This window comes from Melospiza melodia, chromosome 1 (assembly GCF_035770615.1).
Source record: "Melospiza melodia melodia isolate bMelMel2 chromosome 1, bMelMel2.pri, whole genome shotgun sequence".
Lineage (NCBI taxonomy): Eukaryota > Metazoa > Chordata > Aves > Passeriformes > Passerellidae > Melospiza > Melospiza melodia.
Genome location: NC_086194.1, coordinates 473,848 through 499,443, shown reverse-complemented (window position 1 = coordinate 499,443; position 25,596 = coordinate 473,848). Strand labels below are relative to the sequence as shown.

At 70.8% G+C, this 25,596-nt stretch overlaps 1 protein-coding gene across 1 annotated transcript; it reads right to left on the bottom strand.

The window, feature by feature from the left end:
• On the bottom strand, positions 1–25,288 carry KCNH2 (potassium voltage-gated channel subfamily H member 2). Its single transcript, XM_063163381.1, has 14 exons — positions 25,179–25,288; positions 23,956–24,186; positions 20,837–21,001; positions 19,722–20,189; positions 18,711–18,925; positions 9,269–9,694; positions 7,316–7,694; positions 3,881–4,080; positions 3,199–3,451; positions 2,193–2,386; positions 1,433–1,532; positions 1,110–1,349; positions 373–549; positions 1–110 (listed from the first exon to the last, which is right to left on the bottom strand). The coding sequence occupies exons 1-13, from the start codon at positions 25,252–25,254 to the stop codon at positions 434–436; spliced, it is 3,063 nt and encodes a 1,020-aa protein (XP_063019451.1). The 5' UTR covers positions 25,255–25,288; the 3' UTR covers positions 1–110; positions 373–433.
• Between the last annotated feature and the right edge of the window lie 308 nt (positions 25,289–25,596).

Genomic DNA, 25,596 nt, shown 5'->3' with positions numbered 1-25,596 from the left:
GGGGGGGCTGGTGCGGCGAGGTCACGGCGCTGTAGGCGGGGGGCACCAGCACCTGGCGCTGCAGCAGGTGCACGATGGACGAGATGTCCGAGTTGAGGCGCGACTCCAGCCTGCGGGACGGCGGGGCCGCCACGGGATGAGAGGGGAGACCCCCAGAGCACCCCGTCCCTCAGCACCCCCGGCACCCCCAGCCCATCCTGTCCCCAGGACCCCCGGCACCCCAGCCCATCCTTCGCACTACCCCCGGGACCCTCAGCACTGCCCCTGTCCCACCCTTCTCTGCTCAGGGCTCTCCAGACCCCTTTCGCAATGGGGAGGCTCCCACGGGGTCTCAGTGGCCCCCCTCGGGTCCCCCCGACCCCCCAAATTTACCTGTTGAGCTGTTTCTGGAGCAGGTCCAAGCGGGATTCCAGGTCGGAGCGCTGGCGGCGGGTCAGGGTCGGGGTGGGGTTTGGGGGGCCCCCGTGGGAACAGCGGGGCAGCTCCTGGTACTGGCGGCCCCGGGTGTCACCCCAAAAACTGAAGATGTTGGAGACCCCGAGAAGGCGCCTGGAACAGGAGGGGGGCAAATGGGTTTGGGGGGTGGGGAAATGAGGGGGGAGGTTTGGGGGGTCCAGGGGCCTGGGGGAGGGGTGGGGAGGGGGGGGGCTGGGGCTTTTGGGGGGGACTCCATAGCCTTAAAGAGGGAGGGGAGTATTGGGACCCCCTGCCCAACCAGAGGCCCCCATCCCCACCTGAGGGGGTGCAGGGGCAGTGAGAGGGAGGGCTGAGAATGGGGGAGATCAAAGGTTTGGGGGGAGCTCTGGAACCCTGAGTGAGGGGAGCAGGAGACGGGAACCCCCGGAACCCCCACCCCAACTTTCACCCGAGGGCTCCAGGGGTGCGGGGGCAGCGGGAGAGGGGGGTCAGGGCTGGGTGTGCTGCGGCTTCAGGGGGTCTGCAGGACCCCGAGCGAGGAGAGAAGGGAGACCCCCCCAAATCCAGCTGAGGGGGGCACAGGGGAGCAGGGGACAGGGGATGGACAGGGGATGAGGGTTGGGGACAGCAGTGCCAGGGTTTGGGAACAGGGCGGGAGGAAGGGGCCGCCCCGCCCGCGCCCCCAGACCCACCTGAGAGCGGGTTGCACATGTCGCTGCCGCCGCGCTCCTCGGGCTCGGGGGGCGCGGGGGGCGCGCTGCGGAACGGGGACAGCGCGGTGGCGCCCGGGGGGGGCGCGGGCGGCTCCTCCTCGTCGCTGGAGCCGCAGCTGGAGGGGCTGGGGGGGGGGTCCCACTCGGCCGGGCCGGGGGGCGCTCCGGGCGCTTGGCCGTCCCCGCGCGGCGCCCGGGACTCGCCGGGGCTGGCGGCGTCTGCGGGGCACGGAGCGGGGTCAGGGCCGGGCCAGGGCGCCCCGCGGCACCCCGGGGGTCCCGGCGCCCCCCCAGCCCCGCACCTTTCTCGGGGCGCCGGCGGAAGGAGAGCTTGCGGCGCCGCAGCCGGGAGAAGCCGCCGTCCAGCTCGTCGCTGCCCGGGGAGCCGGGGATCATGTTGGTCTGCGGGGCACGGGGGGCACCGTCGGGGGCTGCGGACCCTCCCCGAGCTCGGGACCCCCCGAGCTCCCTCAGCTCCTCGCAGCTGGCTCAGCGCCCCCTCCCTTGCTCAGGACCCCCACCCAAAACTGCACAGATTCCCCCAGCCTGCTCAGGACCCCCCAACCTGCTCAGGACCCCCCCCAGCCTGCTCAGGAACCCCCTAGCCTGCTCAGGACCCCCCCAACCTGCTCAAGACCGCCCCCAGCCTGCTCAGGACCCCCTAACCTGCTCAGGACCCCCCCCCCCCAGCCTGCTCAGGACCCCCCCCACCTGCTCAGGACCGCCCCCAGCCTGCTCAGGACTCCCCCCCCCCCAGCCTTTCTCAGGGCTCTCCCGGCTCGCTCAAAACCCCCCAAGACCCCTTGAGACCCCCCCAACAACGTGCTCCCAACTCTCCCAACTCCCTCAAGACTCCCAGTTCGCTCAGGACCCCCCAAACTGGTCAGGACCCCCCTCAGCTTGCTCTGAACCCCCTTATTTGTCCAGGACCCCCTATTTCCAGGACCCCCTCAGCTTGCTCGGAACCCCCTTACTGGTTCAGGACCACCCCTTTGCAGGACCCCCGGCTCACTGGGACCCCCGGCTCGCTCGGGCCCCCCCGCGTTTTGGAGCCGCCCTCACGTCGCGCAGGTTGAAGGTGATCTCGAGGGTGCCCCAGAAGCGGTCGGAGAACTCGGGGTACATGTCGAGCACCTCGAGCAGGTCCTCGCGCAGGATCTTGTGCAGGTCGCAGTAGGTGAGGGCGCGCACGTCCGCCCGCGACTTCCCGGGCCGGGCGTGCAGGTGCAGCGGCTCCCCGAAGGTGTCGTTCTTACCTGGGGAGGGCACGGGGAAACGGGGATCAGCGGGGCCCTGCACTGCCCCCGGCACCCCAAGGTGTCCTTCTTACCTGGGGGGCACGGGGGAAACGGGGGGACACTCAGGGTGTGCACAGGGCTGGGGGACCCCGGGGAAAGGGGTCCCCAGGAGGCGGGGGTCAGTCTGGGCTTTGGGGGGTCCCCAAGAGATGGGGGATCTGTCTGGGTTTTCCCCAGCACTGGGGGTCCCGAGGAGGTGGGGGGAGTCAGTCTGGGCTTTGGGGGTCCCCAAAAGGGGGATCAGTCTGGGCTTCCCCCAGCACTGGGGCTGTCCAGGAAGGGGGTCAGTCTGGGCTTTGGGGGGTCCCTAAGAGGGGGGGGGGTCAGTGTGGGCTTTGGGGGTCCCCAGGAGATGGGGGTCAGTCTGGCCTTTGCGGGGGTCCCCAGAAGGGGGAAGTCAGTGTGGGCTTTGGGGGTCCCCAAAAGGGGGGTCAGTCTGGGCTTTGGGGGGTCCCCAGGAGGTTGGGGTCAGTCTGGCCTTTGGGGGGGTCCCCAGAAGGGGGAGGTCAGTCTGGGCTTTGGGGGTCCCCAAAAGGGGGGTCAGTCTGGGCTTTGGGGGGGCCCCAGGAGGTTGGGGTCAGTCTGGCCTTTCCCCAGCACTGGGGGGTCCCAGGATAGGGGGGATCCCTCGGGATCTGGCGCCACCCGAGGAGCACCGGGGGTCTCCAGGAGACAGGTTGTCACCCTGGGGGCACCCGGCACCCCCAAAAGCAGCGGCTGCTGCCCCACAGGCACCGCGGCACCCCCGAATCCCTTCTGGGGGCGCTCACCCAGGATGGCGACCACGACGTCGCCGCGCAGGATCTCGATGGAGCCGCGGGAGATGAAGTAGAGCGCGGTGAGCACGTCCCCGGCGTGCACCAGCGTGTCCCGGGGGGGCGCGTGGGTGGTCTTGAACTTCATGGCGAGGGCGCGCAGGCAGCCCTTGGTGGCGCCGCGGAACGGGGCGCAGTTCTGCAGCAGGCTGCGGTTCAGGTGCAGGCAGATGTCGGCCTGCAGGCACTCGGGGAAGCCCTTCAGCACCTGCGGGGAGCGGGGGGTCATGGGGGCACAGAGGGTGGGGGTACCAGGGGTCAGGGGCGGGTTTTAGGGGTCCCGGAGGGTCTCGCTGCGGTCACACCGGTGCCGCTGGTGCTGGAAATGCTCCCTGAGGAGGGGGGCTGAGGGCAGAGGGGTTTGGGGCTCCCATGGGGTTTTGGGGGCTTTTTGGGCTCTCACCGCGTTCATGTCGATGCCGTTGGTGCAGGACCAGGCGTGCTGGAAGAGGGGCTGAGGGCCATGGGGGTGTTTTTGGTGTGTTTTGGGGTGTTTTGGGCTCTCACCACATTCACGTCGATGCCGTTGGTGTAGGACCAGGCGTGCTGGAAGAGGGGCTGAGGGCCGGGGTGGTTTGGGGGTCCCAGGGGGCTTGGGGTGTTTCTGGAGTGTTTCTGGGTGTTTTGGGGCTCTCACCGCGTTCATGTCGATGCCGTTGGTGTAGGACCAGGCGTGCTGGAAGTACTCCTCGAGGCGCTGGCGCAGCGGGTTGGGGATCTGGTGGAAGCGGATGAACTCGCGCACGCGCAGCATCTGCGTGTGGTAGCGCGCCGTGCCCGAGTACAGCCGCTGGATGATGGCCGACACGTTGCCGAAGATGCTGGCGTACATCAGCGCTGGGGGGACAGCGTCAGGATGGTGCTCCCGAGTGCCCAGACCCCCGCTGCCACCCCCCGGGCCGGGGGACAGGGTCCCCGTGTCCCTGTGTCCCCAAGAATGAGCACCGGGTGATGACCAAGGTGCTCCCGCGGATGCTGCCCCACATTGGTGCTGGGGGGGTATGTCAGGGGACTCTGCACCCCCAAACACCCCCAGACCTCCCCAGACCCCCTCTGGGCCGGACGCAGGGGTCCCCGTGTCCCTGTGTCCCCAAGAATGAGCACCGGGTGATGACCAAGGTGCTCTCGAGGATGCTGCCCCACATCGGTGTTGGGGGGACTTGTTGGGGGGCTCTGCACCCCCAAACCTCCACTGCTGCCAGGGCTGTAGTATGGGGTACCCTTCATCAGGCAGGGTGCCCACTGTCACTGGGGCTCCCCACTGTCACTGGGAGGTGTCCATCACCAGAGTGCCCTTTGTCACAGGGGGTCCCATCAGCACAGGAGCTCCCATCATCACAGGAGTGTCCCCATCATCACAGGAGTGCCTGTTGTCACACCACACCGGCTCCCACTGACACCAGACCCCATAATTGTGAGGGTCCCCACTGTCATGGAGGTCCCCATGGTCATGGAGGGGCATCATCGTCATTGTCAGTGCCAAGAGTCATCCAGGGAGTTCTCAGGTGCCTGAGCCCACCCGTCCCCCAGCACTGCCAAGGCCACCACTGACCATGTCCCCAAGTGCCACATCCACAGGGCTTTTAAATCCCTTCAGTGATGGAGACTCCACCACTGCCCTGGGCAGCTGGGCCAGGGCTGGACAGACTTTTTGGAGAAGGAATTTCCCCAATATCCACCCTGAGCCTGCCCTGGCCCAGCCTGGGGCCGTTCCCTCTGCTCCTGTCCCTGTTCCCTGGGATAAGATCCCAAATCCCCCCGGCTGTGCCCTCCTGGCAGGAGCTGTGCAGAGCCACAAGGGCCCCTGAGCCTCCTTTGCTCCGGGCTGAGCCCCTGCCAGCTCCTCAGGGATTCTGCAGCCCCTTCCAGCTCCCTCAGGGATTCTGCAGCCCCTGCCAGCTCCTCAGGGATTCTGCAGCCCCTGCCCAGCTCCCTCAGGGATTCTGCAGCCCCTGCCCAACTCCTCAGGGATTCTGCAGCCCCTGCCCAGCTCCCTCAGGGATTCTGCAGCCCCTGCCCAGCTCCATCCCCTGGACTCTCTCCAGCCCCTCCAGGGCTCTCCTGCTGGAGGGGCCCAGAGCTGCCCCCAGGCTGGGGGACAGGGCCAGCATAGGTGACAATCCCTGCCCTGGGCTGTGCCCACCTGGGCACCCCTGGACTCGTGTCCAGCCACTGTCACCAGCCCCTGTGCCCAGCCTGGATGTTCCATGGGGCTGGTGTGACCCACAGGCTGGTGTGACCCACAGGTGTCCCCAGCCCGTGGATCTCTGCAGAGCCTCCTGTCCCCAGCAGAGCCACCTGCCACCCAGCTGTGTCACCTGAGGACAGGCCACGAGGGGTCCTGATCCCCAGAGCATCAGTGAAGGTGTCAAACAGGGACAGCCCCAAAACTGAGCCTGGGGGTGATCCTGCAGCCCCCCGTGCGTGTGGGTGCACATACAGGTGTCACACACAGGTGTGTGGATATACACACAGCTCTGCACACTCACAGATGTGAGGATACACACACACAGCTCTGCACACTCACAGGTGTGAGGATACACACACACACAGCTCTGCACACTCACAGGTGTGAGGGTACACACACAGAGCTCTGCACACTCACAGGGGTGAGGGCAAACACACAGAGCTGTGCACACTCACAGGTGTGAGGATACACACACAGCTCTGCACACTCACAGGTGTGAGGGTACACACACACAGCTCTGCACACTCACAGGTGTGAGGGTACACACACACAGCTCTGCACACTCACAGGTGTGAGGATACACACACACACAGCTCTGCACACTCACAGGTGTGAGGGTACACACAGAGCTCTGCACACTCACAGGTGTGAGGGTACACACACACAGAGCTCTGCACACTCACAGGGGTGAGGGTACACACACACAGCTCTGCACACTCACAGGTGTGTGGATATACACACAGCTCTGCACACTCACAGGTGTGAGGATACACACACACAGCTCTGCACACTCACAGGTGTGAGGGTACACACACACAGAGCTCTGCACACTCACAGGTGTGAGGGTACACACACACACAGCTCTGCACACTCACAGGTGTGAGGATACACACACACAGAGCTCTGCACACTCACAGGGGTGAGGGTACACACACAGCTCTGCACACTCACAGGTGTGAGGATACACACACACAGCTCTGCACACTCACAGGTGTGAGGGTACACACACACACAGCTCTGCACACTCACAGGTGTGAGGATACACACACACAGCTCTGCACACTCACAGGTGTGAGGGTACACACACACAGAGCTCTGCACACTCACAGGTGTGAGGGTACACACACAGCTCTGCACACTCACAGGTGTGAGGATACACACACAGAGCTCTGCACACTCACAGGTGTGAGGGTACACACACAGCTCTGCACACTCACAGGGGTGTGGATATACACACAGCTCTGCACACTCACAGGTGTGAGGGTACACACACACAGAGCTCTGCACACTCACAGGTGTGAGGGTACACACACAGCTCTGCACACTCACAGGTGTGAGGATACACACACAGAGCTCTGCACACTCACAGGTGTGAGGATACACACAGCTCTGCACACTCACAGGGGTGTGGATATAGACACTCACAGGTGCTCTCACGCCCCATGGCCACTCACACCCCATCAGCCTGACACAGGCAGGGAAGATCTCGTGGAGCTGGTGTTGGGGGACAGGTGGCCAAGGCCCCCAGGGCTCTCACACACACCTGGCTGCACACACAGGTGCTCACACACACCCAGGTGTGCAGCACACACAGCTCTCACACCCTGGGGCTCTCACACACACCCAGGTGTGCAGCACTCACAGCTCTCACACCCGCTCACACCCCGGGGCACTCACATCCGATGAGCATGACGCAGATGGAGAAGATCTTCTCGGAGTTGGTGTTGGGGGACACGTTGCCGAAGCCCCCAGGGCTCTCACACACACCTGGCTGGACGCACAGGTGCTCACACAGACACCCAGGTGTGCAGCACACACAGCTCTCACACCCTGGGGCTCTCACACACACCCAGGTGTGCAGCACTCACACCCCGGGGCACTCACATCCGATGAGCATGACGCAGATGGAGAAGATCTTCTCGGAGTTGGTGTTGGGGGACACGTTGCCGAAGCCCACGCTGGTGAGGCTGCTGAAGGTGAAGTAGAGCGCCGTGACGTACTTGTCCTTGATGGAGGGCCCGAAGCTGCCGTTGAGGGGCTTGCCGATCTGCTGGCCCAGCGCGTGCAGCCAGCCCGTGCGCTGCCCCTCCACGTTGCCGATGGCGTACCAGATGCAGGCCAGCCAGTGCGCGATCAGCGCGAAGGTGCACATCAGCAGGAACAGCACGGCCGCGCCGTACTCGGAGTAGCGGTCCAGCTTCCTGGCCACCCGCACCAGCCGCAGCAGCCGCGCCGTCTTCAGCAGCCCGATCAGCGTCGTGGTCTGGGGAACGGCAGGGAAAGGGTTACGGCGGGTGGGAATAGCCCAGGGACCCACAGAACAGAGAGGGGAGTGCCGTGCCCTCTCCCCACATCAGCAGCCCGATCAGCGTCGTGGTCTGGGGACGGCACGGAAAGGGTTACGGGGGGTGGGGACACCCCGGGGACACACACAGGGGTGAGATTGCATTCGGCAGGGAAAGGGTTACGGGGTTGGGAATAGCCCAGGAACGCACAGAACAGAGAGGGGGGCTCCACACTCTCTGCATACATCAACAGCCCAATGAACGTTGTGGTCTAGGGAACAGCAGGGAAAGGGTTACAGGGGATGGGGATACCCCAGGGACCCACAGAACAGAGAGGGGGGTTCCATCCTCTCTCCCCACATCAGCAGCCCAATGAGTGTCGTGGTCTGGGGAGCGGCACAGAAAGGGTTATGGGGGTGGGGATATATCGGGGACCCACAGAGGAGTGAGATTCCGTGCTCTCTCCCCCCAGCAGCATCGTGGTGTGGGGAACGGCAGGGAAAGGGTTACAGGGGTGGGGACACCCTGGGGACACACACAGGAGTGAGATTGCATTCGGCAGGGAAAGGGTTATGAGGGTGGGGATACCCCGGGGACCCCCAAAAGGGAGAGGGAGGTTCCACATCAGCAGCCCGATGAGTGTCATTGTCTGGGGACCAGCACAGAAAGGGTTACAGGGGTGGGGATACCCGGGGGACCCCCAGAACAGAGAGGGGGGTTCCATCCTCTCTCCCCACATCAGCAGCGCAATGAGCGTTATGGCCTGGGTAGCGGCACAGGGAGGGTTAAGGGGTGGGGATACCCTGGGGACCGACATAGGAGTGAGGGGGGTTCCATCCTCTCTCCCCCACATCAGCAGCCCCACCAGTGTCATGTCATGGGGAAAAAAGGGGAGGGGGGTGACACTGAAGAGACACCCTCAGAACCCCAATAGGGTGGGGGGGCCTTGCCCCAAGCCGGGCACCTCCATTCTGGGGGTCTCCCCCTGCCCCAGGTGCCCCCAGGCTGAGGGTGTCTGGGGAGGGAGGAAAGGGGGCTCAGCAGAGCCAGAGAGCCCCCCCAGACCCTTGGTAGGGCAGGGGGGCTGTGAGCCCCTGTCCCCCTCCCCACATCAGGTCCTGCTGCTCCCAGTGTCCCACCCAGAGCAAAGGTGGGCTGGGCAGGGGGATCGGGGGGTCTGGGCAGGGGGATCAGGGGGGTCTGAGCAGGGGGATTGGGGGGTCTGGGCAGGAGGTTCAGGGGGGTCTGGGCAGGGGGATCAGGGGGGTCTGGGCAGGGGGATTGGGGGGTCTGGGCAGGGGGATCAGGGGGGTCTGGGCAGGGGGTTCGGTGGGGTCACCAGGGGCACTGTGGTGTCTTTGTATGGGAGTGCATGTGGGACCCCCAGGCACTCCCCAGGGGCAGACCCCGCACCCAGGAACAGCCCCCACCACCCCAACATCCACCCCAGCACTGGGGGCACGGGTGGGACCCCCAGACACAGCGCAGACCCCCAGAGCAGCACTGCCCAGCTGGCAGGGTTGGCACCCCATGTCCCCGTGTCCCCTGTCACCTCCTCGGAGCCGGAGCCGAAGATGAGCAGGTCGAAGGGGATGGCGGCCACCATGTCGATGAGGAACCAGCCCTTGAAGTAGTGGATGGCGATCTTGGCGGGGTGGCTGACCACCTCCTCGTTGGAGTTGACGTAGGTGGTGCGGAAGTTGATGAGGATGTCGATGATGAACATGATGTCCACGATGAGGTCCACCACGTTGAGCGGGCTGCACGAGTAGCCGCAGTGGTGCCGCTGCGCCTCCTCCGAGTCGCTGAGCAGGAAGGCGGCCGAGTAGGGCGTGAAGATGGCCGTGTAGATGACCAGCAGCAGGATCAGCCAGTCCCACACGGCCTTGAAGGGGCTGTAGTGCAGGATGGTCCAGCGGTGGATGCGCGGCGCCTGCAGCTTGTACTCGGGGAGCACATCAGCGCCCAGGGACAGCACCTGGCATGGGGGGGAGACATGGGGCTCAGCCTGCACCCCAGCACCCCACAGCACCCCACAGCACCCTGCCACCCCAACCCCATGCTGGGTCAGTGCTGGATGATGGCCATGGTGGGTCAGGGCTGGGTGTTGGACAGGGTGGGTCAGGTCTGGACCCAGGGGTTCTGGTGGGTCTTCACAGCCTCAGCAGCGCTGTGACATTCTGGGGTGAGGTGTGACCCCAACAAGGGCACGTGGGGGGCTGCAGGGGGGCAGTGCTGCTGCAGGGCTCACACCCCCAGCCTGGGGAGGGGTGGGCACATGGGTCAGGAGCCTTCTGCCCAGACCCCCCTGATCCCCTGCCCAGACCCCCCTGAAACCCCTGCCCAGACCCCCTGATCCCCCTGCCCAGACCCCCCTGAACCCCCTGCCCAGACCCCCTGATCCCCCTGCCCAGACCCCCTGATCCCCCTGCCCAGCCCAGACCCCCTGTGTTCTGGGTGCCCATCACTGAACCTCGTGGTTTCAAAGGTGCTTCCCAAAACCAACATTCTGTGACTCTGGGGGGCAGAGGGGGCCCAGCAGAGGCAATGGGGGGTGCAGGGACACCACCACGTGTGACCAGGGGTGCCAGGAGGGGACAAAGCCCTCCACACCACAGAGCCCCACAACCCCCTCCTGCCCCACCCCCTGATGCTGCCCTGCGCCCCAGATCTGTGCCCCGGCCATTGCCATCCCCACCGAGGGGCACGGCCTCCCCCTGGCATTCCCACCCGGAGGGCACAGCCCCCTCCCCAGTGCCAGTCCCTGTGCAGAACACCTGGGGGCACAACCCCAGGGGTCCTTGCGGGGTCCTGGTCACCCTTGGGGGCGCCTGGGGGGGGTCCAAGGGTTCCTCACCCCGCACAGCCCCACGGCAGGGGCGACAGGAGGTGACCCAGGGCCCCCGCCCTGTGCCCCACAGGGGCCACAGCCCCCGTTCTGCCCCACAGGGGGGTCACGGTGCCCCTGTCCCCCCGGGGGTCCCCTCGCCCCCCAGGCCCATCGTGGGGCTCCATCTGGTGCCGCAGCCCCGGGAGGGGATGGCTGCCGTCCCCCTGCCCCCGAGGGGACCCTGGGGGTCCGGGATGCCCCCGTCACGCAGAGCCAGAGCTTTATGTAAGCCCCGAACCCTCCCGAGCCGCGCCGAGGACACGGAGGCGGCCCCCGCAGCCCCCGCCGGGCCCCGCAGAGCCCCCACCCCAACCCGCGGCACCCCCGCCCCACCGGCCGGGTCGGGGGGCGCGGGGAGGGCGGTACCGGTACCTGCTCCTGCGGTCGGCGCCCGGTGCCATCGCGGCGGAGCCCCAGGCAGGCGCTGCAGAGCGGGACCCCGGGCATGGGGCAGGGCCCGGGGGGCGGCCCGGCCCGGGGGGGCGCGGGGGACGCGCCCGGCAACTCCTGCAGCAGCTGCAGGAGCGCGGGCAGCATCCTCGGCACGGGGCGGCGGGGTCAGCCCGCGCCGGCCCGGGGCTGCCAGCGAGCCCCCCGGGCCGGCCCCGCGCCCATGGCGTGCCCGGGACCCCCGGCGGGAGCGGGGACCCCCGGTGGCGATGGGGAGCCCCGGTGGCGATGGGGACCCCCGGTGGCGATGGGGACCCCCGGCGCCGTGCGCCAGCCGCGCTCCGCCGGAGCCGACAGGAATTATTGGGGCGGAAATTTTCCCAGGCTGCTCCGCTGCCGCCGCCACGGCCACGGCCAGGGCTGCCCCCCCGGCCCCCCAGCGCCCCCCCAGCGCCCCCCGGGCCCCCCGCCCGCGGGGACAGCGCGGGGACAGCGCTGCGGCTGGGCGCGCCCTCGGGCGGCGCGGCACCGGCTGCGACAGTCACAGCCCCTGGCAGCCCCTGGCCACCCCCACCTGCCCCAGGTGCGCGGGACAGCGCTGCCCATGGCAACCAGCAGGGCGTCACGGGCCACACTCGCGACAGGGACACGGCGGGGACACGGCGGGGATGTCCCTCACCCGTGCGGTGTCCATAGGCCAGGATACCGTTCCCATCCCAGCCAGAACATGTCCCCCACTGCCACACACCCCCCGGGACACGGGCCTCGTCACCTCTGTCCCCAGGGCCACCAGCCGCAGTGGCCTCGTGGGGAACGGCCACGGGTGGTGGGACACACGGCGACACTGCTGGGACACGGGGTGATGGCACCGGCACACACGGTGACACGGGCACACAACGCCAGGGACACGCCGTGATGGCACCGGGACACGCGGTGACACGCAGTGACACGGGCACACAGCGCTGGGGACACGGAGCGATGGCACCGGGACACGCGGTGACACGCAGTGACACGCAGTGACACGCGGTGACAGCACTGGGACACACGGCAGCTCCTGCGTCACAGCCGCCACCCCCACGCGGGGGATTCCCGCTGCCACCCGTGTCCCCACGCACCGTGTGACAGAGGGACGCGGCCACCCGGGCCCTGCGTGCGGGGGTCCCCGCTCCCAGCCCCTCCTGGGGGGCTGCACCCCGACACCCCCCGAGACCCGGGGATGACACGGGTGCCACGGGGCCCTGGGGACACGGGGGGTGACGGGTACCGGGGCACAGAGCCCCCGTCCCGGTGCCAGCAGGGAGCCCGGGGGTGTCCCGAGGGGGGGACCCCAGCCCCGAGTGCCGGAGCCCCCCTGGCTGTGCCGGCCCGGAGGGAGGGGAGGGCACAGGGTGGGGGGGGGCACAGCGGGGGAGGGGCGGGCACGGGGGGGGGGGGGCACACACAGCGGGGGAGGGGCGGGGGGCGTTTCCAGCCACCAGCCGCTCCTGCCGCTAAATTTATCGCAGCTGCCGCGGCAAAGTGGGACAAATCCCGGCCTGCGGCGCGGGGGGCGGGGGCCGCGCAAGGCCCCGGGGCCGGGGGGGGGTCCTGCCGTCTGCGGGGAGAGACCCCGGAACCCCCGCTCCATCCCTGTGGCCCCCATGGGGGGGGGGTAGCCCAGAGCCCCCCAAAATATACCCCCACGCGTGGGCCCCACAGGTACACCTGTAACCCCCTCAGAATGCACCCTGCAGCGGCTCAGCACCCCCAGAGCAGCCCGTGCCCCTTCCCGGGGGTCCCAGCGAGGCCGAGGCACTGTCCTGGCACCCCCTCCCCGTGCCAGCCCCCCGAACGGACGGGGCACACGCGGAGTCCCCCTGACCCCAGCCGTGGGGTCTCCAGCCCCCCAAATGGCGGGGCAGCCCCCAGCCCAGCGTGTCCCCATCCACAGGGACAGCCCCCAGCCCAGCGTGTCCCCCAGACACGGGGACAATCCCCAGCCCAGCGTGTCCCCCAGCTCAGCGTGTCCCCATCCACAGGGACAGCCCCCAGCCCAGCGTGTCCCCCCGCCCGCCACGGGGACAGCCCCCAGCCCCTCCCCTGCCAGCAGGGTCGGGGGTACCATGAAGAGGGGTTCGGGACACCCCAAGCCCAGGTGGGACCCCCATCCCCGGTGCGTATGTCGGCACGGAGCCGATATGCGGTGATATCGCGACCCCCGGGCCCGGTGCCACCCCCCCGCCCCGCCACCCGTCAGTCACGGTGACACAGATGGCGGCGGCGCCGCTGACACGTTCGGCAACACGCGGCGACACGTCCCGCCCCGGTGACGCGTCCCCGACACCTGCGGTGACACCGCCACCCCCCGGGACAGCCGGCGCCGCACCTGCCGCGACCCAGACACCTGCGCCCACGGGCACCCCAAATACGGGCCGGGACAGGGGCGGGGGCAGGCGGCACCCCAAATACCCAACGGGACAGGGGCGGGGGCAGGGGGCACCCCAAATACCCAACGGGACAGAAACAGGGGCAGGCGGCACCCCAAATACCCAACGGGACAGAAAGAGGGGCAGGTGGCACCCCAAATACCCAACGGGACAGAAACAGGGGCAGGCTGCACCCCAAATACCCAACGGGACAGGGGCGGGGGCAGGCGGCACCCCAAATACCCAACGGGACAGAAACAGGGGCAGGCTGCACCCCAAATACGGGCCGGGACAGGGACGGGGGCAGGCTGCACCCCAAATACCCAACGGGACAGAAACAGGGGCAGGCTGCACCCCAAATACCCAACGGGACAGGGGCGGGGGCAGGCGGCACCCCAAATACCCAACGGGACAGGGACGGGGGCAGGCTGCACCCCAAATACCCAACGGGACAGAAACAGGGGCAGGCTGCACCCCAAATACCCAACGGGACAGGGGCAGGGACAGGCGGCACCCCAAATACCCAACGGGACAGAAACAGGGGCAGGCTGCACCCCAAATACCCAACGGGACAGGGACGGGGGCAGGCTGCACCCCAAATACCCAACGGGACAGAAACAGGGGCAGGCGGCACCCCAAATACCCAACGGGACAGAAACAGGGGCAGGTTGCACCCCAAATACCCAACGGGACAGGGGCGGGGGCAGGCGGCACCCCAAATACCCAACGGGACAGGGACGGGGGCAGGTTGCACCCCAAATACCCAGCGGGACAGGGGCGGGGGCAAGCGGCACCCCAAATACGGGCCGGGACAGGGGCAGGCGGCACCCCAAATACCCAACCGGCCGGGACAGGGGCGGGGGCAGGCGGCACCCCCCAGAGCCCCCCGAGACCCTGACTGAGCCCCCTGCCCCCCCCAGGGCACCGACACCCCCTCTGTCACTGCCCTGTCCCTGCTCCCCCCCGGGCCCCCCAGCAGGGACCCCCAGCACCCGGCAGGGACCCCAACACCTGCCCTGGCAGGGACCCCTCAGCCACAGAGCCCCAACACCTGCCCTGGCAGGGACCCCACAGCCACAGAGCCCCAAATCCTGCCCCATAGGGACCCCTCAGCCACAGAGCCCCAAATCCTGCCCTGGCAGGGACCCCTCAGCCACAGAGCCCCAAATCCTGCCCCAGGGAGTGCCCCACAGCCACAGAGCCCCAAATCCTGCCCCATAGGGACCCCTCAGCCACAGAGCCCCAAATCCTGCCCCAGGGAGTGCCCCACAGCCACCGAGCCCCAAATCCTGTCCCAGCGAGTACCAGCACCCACAGGCACCCAACATCAGCCCTGGCAGGCACCCCACACCTCCCTGGGTACCCCATAGCTGCCCTAAGCAGGCCCTGGCACCCACCCAATGCCCCGCCAGGGCCCAAGACCCCCAGACCTCCCTTGGGGGCCCGGGGACACCCCCAGCCAGGGGGACACTGACCCCCACGTCCCCACCTGGGAGCTGTCACCCGGGGTGGGCACGGCCAGGGCAGTGCCAGCCATCGCCAGGTGACACCAGAGCAGCGTGGGGACACCCCACACAGGAGACACCCCGACACAGACACCCCGCGCTGGGGACCCTCCCCCATCCCATCCCCGGTGCCACCGGGTACTCACGGCGCCGAGCTGCGGCGTCGCAGCCCCCTCGGGACCCCCCGACATGGGCACGGGGCACACGGGGCCGCCCGGGCGGGCAGCGACACCGGCACCCGCAGCCTCTGGCACCCGTGGCACGGCGGGGGACGGGCCCGTGACAGGGGGACGGCCCTGGGGGACGGGGGGACGGCCCTGGGGGCGGTGCGCCCGCCCGGCCCCGAACCCCGGCCCGGTGACGCTGGCACTGACCCACACCCGCCCCTAAAGGGAACGGCTGCCAGCACCTGGGACACCCTGGGGACCGTCAGGGACACGCTGGGGACCGCCTGGACACGCTAGGGACCGCCTGGACACGCTAGGGACCACCGAGGACCACTTGGGATACGCTGGGGACCGCCTGGGACACGCTGGGGACCACCAGGGACTCCTGGGGATCGCAGAGGACACGCGGGGGACCACCTGGGACACAGCAGAGGCCATAGGACCCACAAGCCGAGTCTCCTCGGCACACCACAGCCACCACGGCACAGCGGGACACAGCTCCGGGCCCGGCCGAGGCACCAGGTGGGCAGTGGGGACCCATGGGGGGGTTATGGCCCCAAGCCCCGGGGGGCACTGGGGGGCCTCAGATCGCCCTGGACCCCCATGGCCGCCCTCCGGAACCGCCAGCGCCCCCCACTCCGAGCAGGGGGCGCCCCCGGTACCCCACAGCCCCTGAGGGTGGGATGAGCCACAGGAGCCGCTTCCCCAGGCCCCCTCGGGACCCCCAGCCCCCCGCAGCCCCTCAGGGCCGCTGCTGCCACCCCCAGCGCCAGCCCCCGCTCCGTGACCCCCCGCCCGGCGTGGGGACACCCCGCACCCCCCACGGCAGGACAAATTGCGGGTCCCCGTTCCCGCCTCGGGGGGACACCCATGCCCGAAATCCCGGGACCCCCAAACCCATCCCAACAGCCCGGCCGCGCTCCCCGGTGCCCCATCCCGGCACGGGGACACCCCCGTGCCCTGTGCCGTGGGACGCCAGCGGGACCCCGTTCCCACCGCGGGGGGACCCTCGGAGCCCCCCGGAAGCCCCGGAGCCGCCCGCAGCGCCCACCGCTGTCCCAGCGCCCCGTGCCCTCCGTCCCGGCATGGGGACACCCCCGCGCCCGCGCACGGTGAAGCGACAACGGAACCGCGATCCCGCGGCGGGGGGGACCCTCCCAGAGCGCCCCGACCCCTCCAGAGCCGCCCCCCAGGACCCCCGGTGTCCCCCGCCCCCGGACCCCGAGCCCACGCGCGCCCGTACAAACCGGGGGTCCCGCTCTCCTCCCGGTGAGACCCCCGCCCCCCCGCCCGCCCGTACCTCCTGTGCCACCAGGCTGGAGACGCGCACGGCGCGGCGGACCCGCTCCCGCCGCTCCCCGTCGGGGCGCTCGGGGCGCTCCCCGCTGTCGCGCCGCGCCGGGGCCATGGCCGCGCTCGGGGGTCCCCGCGCCCCCCCGGCCCCGCGCGCGGCAGATGGAGCGGGGCGGGACCCCCCGAGCCCTCCCCGCCGCTCGCCCCCGCCGGGCCCCCCCGGCGCGGCCCTCGCCACTCCCCGGGGGAGGGACCGGGAGCGCCCGGAACGGCCCCGCGGGGGCTCCGGGGCGCGGCGGGGCACGGGGGGGGCCCGCGGAACCGGCGCGCTCCCCGCCTGCCGCACCGGCACCCCCTGCGGCACCCCAGGATCCGGGAGGGATCCCCGAAGCGTGACTGGCACAGCGCTGGCACAGGGGATGGGCACGGGGACGGAGGATGACAGGCACGGGGACAGCGGTGGTGGGGACACGGACAGTGACGGTAGCGGTGAGCTGGCCCTGGCAGCCCCGGCTGATTCACGGTGTCCCCGTGTCCCCGTGTCCCTGGCCGCTGCCCAGCCCTGGCACTGCCCCACGGCTGCGCACCCCCAGCCCCGACGAGAGGGACCTGGGGGGCAGCGGGGCCGGGGTCGGCAGGACTCGTCCTGCACTGGGGGGTCCCTGGTGTCCCCAGCCCGCTGTCCCCAAGAGCCAGCGATGCCCCAGTGACACGGCTGGCTGGTGGCACCGCCGGCTCCCCACCCACCCTGAGTGGGGCTGGGGTCCCCCCGCCCGATCCTGCCCCACGCAGGGATCCCCTCCAGAACGGAGCAGGAGTTCCCGGGGCTCCCATGAGCCCTGGGGGTGTCACGGCCACACCAGGCCCCTGTCACTGTCACCCAGAGCGCGGTGACCTTGACGGGCGCTTGGCTCCGGCCCCGCGGGTGAATCACGGTGCCGCTGCAGGGACACCCTGTCCCCAGAGCCACCGACCCGAGGGGCCGAGCCGTGCCCGGGCCGGGGACAGCCCCACGGTCCCTGTGTCCGTGTCCCCCGTTCCCCCGAGGCTCCCCCGCCGTGCCGGGGGCACGGCCCGGCCCGGTGACCGCAGCCGTGTCCCCTCCTGGCCCCGTGGCAGCGGCGGCGAAGCGAGAGCGCAGCGTCACCCTGGCGGCACAATTAACCACGGCCGGGGCAACCGAGAGGTTCCGCCAGGAGCTGGGGGGACGGGGATGCGGAGTGAGGGGGTTGCCACCCACAGAAGGGTCCCTCCAGCCCCCAGAAGGGTCCCCCCGCCCCACCGAGGGCCCTGCGGCTGCCCCAGCACCGGAGCCCCGGAGCCCGGCCCGGAGCTCGGGGTGGGAGCGGGGGTCCCCACGGGGCCCCTCACGTGTGCGGGCAGGTGCGGGGCCGGGGGGGCCGGGCAGATGCCCCGGGGCTGCTCCGTCCCCCGCCAGCTGCCGGGGACCCCGGGGACGCCGCGGGGCGGGACTGTCAGCGGTCCCCACCCCGCACGGCCCTCCGGGGATGCCCGGGCCCGCCGGCCCCCCCGGATCATTAGCGGAGGGAAATGAGGGTGTAATTAAGCGGCGCCTCCTGCTCCCGCGGCAGATGGCGGTTACACAACGGGCCGCGGATTAGCGGCGGCCGCCAGCGCCTGGCACCCGGCAGGCACGGCACCGGGGCCGGGGCACAACGGCACCCGGCAGGCACGGCACCGGGGCCGGGGGCAGCGCGGTGAGGGGCACAACGGCACCAGGTCCAGGGGGTCCTACGGCACAACGGCACCGGGGAGTGTCTGCCCCCTGCATCCCGCTGGGAGCGCCCCAGGGGCTGTCCCAGACACGGCTGCCCCCGGCCACGGCACCCACCGCCCCAGAACACCACGGTCACGACCCCCGGCCAGTCCCCCAGCACCACTGAGCCACCTTGGCACTGCCCGGTCACTTTGGCATCACCCGGACACTTTGGCACCGCTCGGACACTTCTGGCACCGCTCGCGACCGCACCCCCAGCACTGCCTGCACATCTTGTCACGGCTCGGACACTTTGTCACTGCTGGGCCATCCTGGCACAGCCTGGCCACGCCATCACTGAAACTGCCCGAACACCGAACACCTCGGTACAGCCCAGCCGCGTCTGCACCACGTGCCACCTCTGGCACCTCCTGGGCACCTGGCGGCACCTGGCCATCTCCAGCAGCGTCTGTGCCTGGCATTCCCCACTAACCTTTGTCACCACTTGGCCACCTCTGGCATCACCTCCAGCATCACCCGGTCAGCTCCCCCCAACGCCGGGGCCCTCCACAGCCCGCGGGGCTCAGCCGTGTCACCTGTGTCACCTGTCCCCCGAGCGGGTCTCACCTGAGTGACCTTCTCGGTGACATTGTGGGTGCGGTCGCGCAGCTTGGTGGGGGCGATGATGGGCCGGGGGGCGGGGGGCGGCGCCAGGAGCCCCCCCGGCTGCAGGTCCATGAAGTTGAGGGTGATCTGCGGGATGCGGCCGATGGCCCGGAACCGCGCCAGGTCCGAGTCCGACGTGGAGTTGAGCAGCGCGCTGCGCACGGCGGCCACGGCGCCTGCAGGGGGACACACAGGCACCGGGCTGTCACACGGCGGGGGCACTGTCACCGCGGCACGGAGCCGGGATCCGCGGGGCAGGGGTCCCACAGCTCCCCTGGGCTCCGGGGCAGGGGTCCCACAGCTCCCCTGGGCTCCGGGGCAGGGGTCCCACAGCTCCCCTGGGCTCCCGGGCAGGGGTCCCACAGCTCCCAGGGCTCCGGGGACAGGGGTCCCACAGCTCCCCTGGGCTCCCGGGCAGGGGTCCCACAGCTCCCAGGGCTCCGGGGACAGGGGTCCCACAGCTCCCCTGGGCTCCCGGGCAGGGGTCCCACAGCTCCCTGGGCTCCGGGGGCAGGGGTCCCATAGCCCCTGGGGGATCCCACAGCTCCCAGGGCTGGGGGTCCCAGGGCAGGTGGAGCCCCAGGACGGACACAGACCCCCAGCCGTATGTCACCAGCCCCTGTGCCACCAGCCCGTGTGCCACCAGGCCCCCCAGGGACCTGCAGAGCTGCTCTCAGTTACCTTTAATGGCATTACAATAATTGTCCCTTATCCTATTACCCTTAACGAGCTCTGGGGCCAACGAGGTGACTCCCGAGGGGATTCCCAGGGTGACTGCACCCTGTGGCTCAGGGGGCTGCGGGATGGGCCAGGAGGGTCTGGGGTCATGGGGAGGGGGTCCCCAGCCCCTGCTGTGGGGCGGTGGGATGGGGGTCACCAGGGTCCCTGGCTGTGGCTGCCCCGTGTCCCCAGCCCCTCTGGCTGTCCCCGTGTCCCCTCCCCGGTGGCTGTCCCCGTGTCCCGTGCCCGTACCGGTGCTGGAGCCGCGGTGCAGGCCGGTGCCGGCGCTGGCGCTGGCGTGGCGGCTGTGGCAGCGCTTGTCCCCGTCGCCCTTCATGGCCTCGATGTCATCGACGGAGGAGGCCCGGCGGAGGCTGCGGAGGCTCTCTCGGGACCGGCGCTCCCGGGAGCGGCTCCGGGCCAGGCTGTGGTTGGCGAAGGCCAGCGCCAGGCGCTCGGCCCGCGGGGACGGCTGCGGCACCGGCGGCTCGGGGTCCCCCATCAGCGCCGCCTCGTCCTCGGCGCGGTCCCCGGCCTCCAGCGACGAGGAGGCGTCCTCGGGGCCCGAGTCGCTGGCGGGCGGGCCGGGCTCCGGGGCCAGCGGGTCCGTGAGCCCCGGGTCCACGACCACCACGTCCGGGGGCTCGGGGGGCTCGGGGGGCAGCGACTGGCGGCTGCCCGTGAGCGCCAGCAGCTTCAGCCGCAGGGAGCGGCTGCGACCTGGGGGGGACAGGGGTGGGTCACACTGGGCTGGGACAGGGACAGGGGCAGCTCCACACCCCCACCCGGGGCTGCTCCAGCCACAGGGACCGGCTGTACCCCAGGGGCAGGGCTGGGTCACACCGGGGCTGGGGACAGGGACAGGGGCAGCTCCAAACCCCCACACGGTACTGCCTCAGCCGCAGGGATCAGCTGCATCCTGAGAGGGACAGGGCTGGGTCACACCGGGGCTGGGACAGGGGCAGGGGCAGGAGCAGCTCCAAACCCCCACCCGGGGCTGCCTCAGCCGCAGGGATCAGCTGCACCCCGGAGTCAGGGCTGGGGCCGGGGGCAGGGTCTGACCCCCTCCCCACGGTGCTGCCGCTGTCCCCATGTGCCCCAAAGCAACACCTTGGACATGGGGTCAGCAGGACATGGGCTGACACCAGCCCTGTGGCACTGACCCCATTGTCCCTGCAGGAACCCAGGAGGAGGGTGTGACCCCGTGTCCCTGTGTCCCCATTCCGGGGGGCTGACCCGGTGTCCCTGTGTCCCCACACCCGGGGGTGACCTGGTGACCCTGTCCCCCACACCTGGGGGTGACCCCGTGTCCCTGTGTCCCCCCCTACCTGGGCTGACCCGGTGTCCTGTCCCCGGTGTCCCCGTACCTGCAGGCCCCCAGGGGGCCGGGGTGACCCAGTGGTTGGTGCTGGGGGTCGGGGCCTCCCCGGGCTCAGGCTCCCTCACGGCCTCGAAGTTGAGGATGAACATGATGACGGTGCCATCCTCGTTCTTCACCGGCACCACGTCCACCAGGCACGGGAAGGAGCTGCCTGCGGGGAGGGGGGGACAGCGACATGGGGGGCGGCACTGCCACCCGGGAGGGACCCCCGCCTGGCCCCGAACATCCCTGCTGGGCACCCCCTCCTGCCCCCCCGGTATCACCCCTGCCTGCCCCCAGCGCTGACCCCACCGCGGGGGGAAACTGAGGCACGGGAGGGCGGGGTGCCCCTTTCTCCCCCCAATCCCGTGGCGTGTCTGTGCGTGGGCAGCGGCGCCGGGGGGGCTCCGGGGGGGCTCCGGGGGTGCCGCGCAGGGTTAATCCGCTCAGAACTCGTTAACAGCTGTGGCGTTAATCCGGTGCCACAGCTGGGGGCGGGATTCGGGGGGGATTCGGGGTGCTGGGGGCAGCCCGGGGCAGCCTCTGGGGGACGGGGGGGCATCCTGCTGCCCCCGGCACCCCTCACCCTGAGGGCACGCGGGCGGGAGGCGCCGGGGGACCCGCGGGTGGCGCCGAGCACCGAGTCCCGCAGACGGTGTCCCCCCGGCTGGCACCGGGCCCGGCCGCCTGGCACGGCGGGTGCCAGCTGGCACCGTCCCCGCTCCCGTGCCCGCGGCGGGGGGATTCCCTGACGCACGCGGGGCCGCGGGCCAGCACGGGGTGGCACGGGGGGGCACGGGGTGGCACGGGGGGGCCGCAGGGTCCTGGCAGAGCCAGCGCTGTGAGGGGATTTGCGCCATCGAACCGGGATCGCTGCGGCTCCATCCGCCCCCGCAGGAGCCTTGGGGCCCCGGGGCCGAGAGCTCCGGTCCAGCTGCCCGTGGGGGGCACAGGGGGGCACGGGGGGACCGCAGGGGCACAGGGGTACCCCCCTGCAATGGGAACCGCCCCCCTTGCCCCCCTCACCCTAAGCGCACTGCCGACCTCCAGAGCCGTACCCCAAATCCCCCCGCACCCCCACACTGCACCTCCAGCATCCCCAGTTCTCCCCGTGACCCCCAAAGCGGAGGGACCCCCCTGGCCCCCCATCCCTGCTCCCCATTACTGCACCCCTGCCCTGGGAGCCGCACCCCCGCACCAGGAGCCACCTGCACCCCCAGGCCCGCAGCCAGGCTGGGGACACCCCCATAGCACAGGGGGGACCCCGCACCCCGAGGCGTCACAGTGACAGGGCCCCCATTCAGCCCCTGGCGCTCCCGCCCCGCACCGACACCGGGGGTGGGGGTCCCCAAAGGCACCTGGGGGTCTCGGTGCCCCCTCCCTGTCCCCGGGCAGCCCGCGGTCCCTGCGGTGTCCCTGCGGGGACACAGGTGCCCCACGGGCGCCGTGACCCCGGCGCGTCCCCGGCACCGTAAACAACACGTCTGCAAGACAAATGGCTGCAGCAGCAGCAGCGCGGAGCCGCGGCGGCTCCAGGGCTCCAGAGCGGCTCCAGCGCGGCCCCAGCCAGCAGCACACGGCACCGGGCACCGGCACTCCCCGGGGGCGCGGGGCGGGGGCTGCAGGCCGCCACAGCACGGTCCCGAGGGATGGCAGCGACACCGGGGGCACCGGGTGTGCCGGAGCCGCGGCAGCAACGCCCCGGCCCCACCGAGCCTCGGGGGCTAGTGCAGTGAGGGGAGCCCCCAGCACCCCCACACCGGGGCTGCTACCGTGGGGAGGAGACTCCTGTGGTGGCACCACTGCAGCCCCAGGGCCGGCACCCCCGCAGCACCAGGAGCCCCAGACCCAACTCACTGCCAAGGGTCCCTCCCCATCCCGAGGGACAGACGGACCCCATGGACTGTCCCTGTCCCGGTGGGGGCTCCCAGAGCACCCCAGAGCCCCACCACACCTCCCCATGGGCCCCACAGAGGGTCCCAAGGGCTGGCAGGGGCAGGGACCTCTCACCACTCCTGGGAGCCCCCTGTCCCTCCTCTCCCTGGCAGCACAGGGGGGCTGGTAAGGGGTGAGACCCCCATGCTGCTCAGGGGGTGTCGAGGTCTCTGGGGACCCAGGGAAGGCCCCAGGCACCAGCCCCCTTTCCCCCAGCCCTGTGGCACCCGGCAGGCCGAGCGGTGTCACCCTAACGAGGGCACAACGCGGCTCCAGGGGGGCACTGTGTCCCCCCGTGCCCCAGAGCCCTGGCACCGCACAGTCCGAGGGGCACAGGGCCGTGCCAGGCACAGCCACGCAGCAGGGTGGGGGTGCCAGGGCCGGGGGGGAGCCTCTGCCCCCAGCCCACCCCACAGGGCACCCGGGGCCACGCCGGCAGCTGGCACCGGCTTTGTTTACTCCAGCACCGGAACCGGGGCCGTGTGCCCGGAGCCGGGACAGCTGTGGTGACAGCCGGGACACCTGGCACTGGCACGGGGCCACGCCGAGGGGAAGCACTGGCACTAGCGAGGCGGGGAGCCAGCCCTGCCCGGGCTCTGGGGGCACAGGGACCCGGGATGGCACAGGGACCCCGGATGGCACCTGCCAGGGTGCTCCACACAACACAGGGACCCCGGGATGGCACAGGGACCCGGGATGGCACCTGCCAGGGTGCTCCACACAACCCCGCGGGGATGGTGGCACTGTGACACCAGCTCAGCCCCCTCCAGGTGACACAGCCCCCTGCATCCCTGTTTGTGGGGATCACTGCACCCCACAACCCCGGACCCACGACACGTGGTGGCTCCCTGGGCCCACCTGGCGGCCACCGTGGCACCAGGAGGGGCTGAGGGCTCACAGGGGGCTGGTGCCCATCTGGAGCCACCAGGGCCAGGCTCGCACCCTGCTGGGAGCCACCACGGGGCTGGAGAGTGCTGCGAGCCCCCGGGGCTGCCAGGGTCCCCCGGGTCCCCACGTGTGCCCACAGCTCCGACCACCCAGCCGCGTCCCCGTGCCCACAGCTCCTGTCACCCAGCCGCGTCCCTGTGCCCCTGTCCCAGCGCAGGCCCCCGGGGTGCCAGTGTCCCCCTTGCCGCGGTGCCCAGCGCAGTCCCCTGTCCCCGCTGTCCCCGCTGTGCCCCGGCTCCGTACCATCCTTGCGGTAGAAGCAGATCTCCACCTTGCGCTCCTCGGCGCCCAGCAGCGCCTGTGCGATCTGGGCGGCGGCGCGGCGCTGCGTGCGGGGCCCGTGCAGGAAGTCGCAGGTGCTGGGCTGCTGCATCACCTCGGCCCGCGAGTACCCGCAGAGCCGGCAGAAGCCCTCGTTGCAGTAGATCACGGCGCAGTTCTCCACTCGCGCGTTCCCGATGATGAACTTGCGGCCTGCAGGGACAGGGCGGCGCGGGTCAGGCCGGAGTGGGGGTCCCTCCACACACCCACACACCCACCCACGGCTCTGGATTTCCCAGGGACACCAGGCCGTGAATCGTCCTGCTCGCTCCCCAGGGACCCCCCCAAGCTGGTGCCATCACCACCGTGGGGACCCCAGAACCGCTGGGATCCCCGAATCACAGGGACCCCAGAAGCACGGGGACCCGGGGGCTCCCAGCACGGCAGGGACCCCCCAAGAGCTACAGACACCTCACAGGAACCCCACAACAGCAGGGACTCTGGGACGCCCTCATCACCACGGGGACCCCCACAACTGCAGAGACCCCTTAGGGACACCACTACCACGGGGACCCTGGGACCCCCAGCACCCCACCGTGAGGGCAGCGGCTCAGCCAGGCCAGCCCCCCGAGCACAGCCTGTCCCCAGCAGGTGACACCCCCAGCCCGACCCAGGGGCAGCATCCCCCCACATCCCTGCCCTGTCTCCAGCCCGGGGGTGCCCAGGGCCTGACCCCAGAGGAACCCCCCGATTTTCAGTCTCCCGGAGCCCCCACTCTGCCAGGCCGCCCTGCAGCAGCTGCTGGGCAGTGTAGGGGGCACAGCCAGGGGGACCCCCAGCCCCACAGCAGCCTGAGCGGGTGCTGGGGGCTGCACACCTCGCGGACTGGGGAAGGCCCAGCTCTGGCAGCGCAGAGCCGGGGCCGCTGGGGGTCAGGGCGGGCAGGAAGCCCCCGCCAGCCAGGGCTGCCCCCGTCACCGCAAGCCCACCCGAGCTGGGGACTCGGGGACGCCAGGGCGAGCAGGGTCCCTCCGGCCGGGCTGGTCCCCGCCACCTCAAACCCACCCAGGGCCACAGTGCCCCCGCTGCCCGCCCCGCCGGGTGCTCCCCGGTATCTCCCGGTGTCTCCCGATCTCCTCCCCCCGCGCGGATCCCCCTCGCCCCCCCCAGCCCCGCTCCCGGTGCCCCCGGCGCCCCCCACTCACTCTGCCCCTCGAACTTGCGGATGATGGTGTCCAGGAAGGTGTTCTGGGGGGCGACGTGCCCCCGCCGCACCGGCATCGTGCCGGGCCCATGGGCAGCGCCGGCGGGGCGGGGGGGCCGGGCCCGGGGGGGCCCCGCGCCGCGGGGGGTCCCGCTGCCCTTGAGCCAAGGACGGCGCCGCTCCGGGGGGGCCCCGGCCCCGGCACCGGCACCGGGGGGGGCCCTCCCGGCCCGCGGCCGGCCCCCGCCCGCCCCGGTGCGGCGGCGCTGCGGGGCCGGGGGGGTCCGGGGCGGGAGCCGGAGGGGGCGGCGGGGCCGAGCCCCCCCGCGCTACCCGCCCGGTGCGCGCCGCGCCATCGGCCTTATTTAGTCACGGAGCGGCCGGGGGGGACCGGGACCCGCCCCGCGCGCTCGCCGCCG

What these genes read in the sequence shown, in the direction of transcription:
- KCNH2 (XM_063163381.1), bottom strand. Translation starts at nt 25,254, where the DNA reads ATGCCGGTGCGGCGGGGGCACGTCGCCCCCCAGAACACCTTCCTGGAC. An exon ending in TCACCGAGAAGGTCACTCAG is followed by an intron (nt 9,695 to 18,710) that starts GTGAGACCCGCT and finishes CCCCCATGCCAG; the next exon opens with GTGCTGTCCCTGGGCGCTGA. An exon ending in ACGGCATCGACATGAACGCG is followed by an intron (nt 3,452 to 3,880) that starts GTGAGAGCCCCA and finishes CGCTCCCCGCAG; the next exon opens with GTGCTGAAGGGCTTCCCCGA.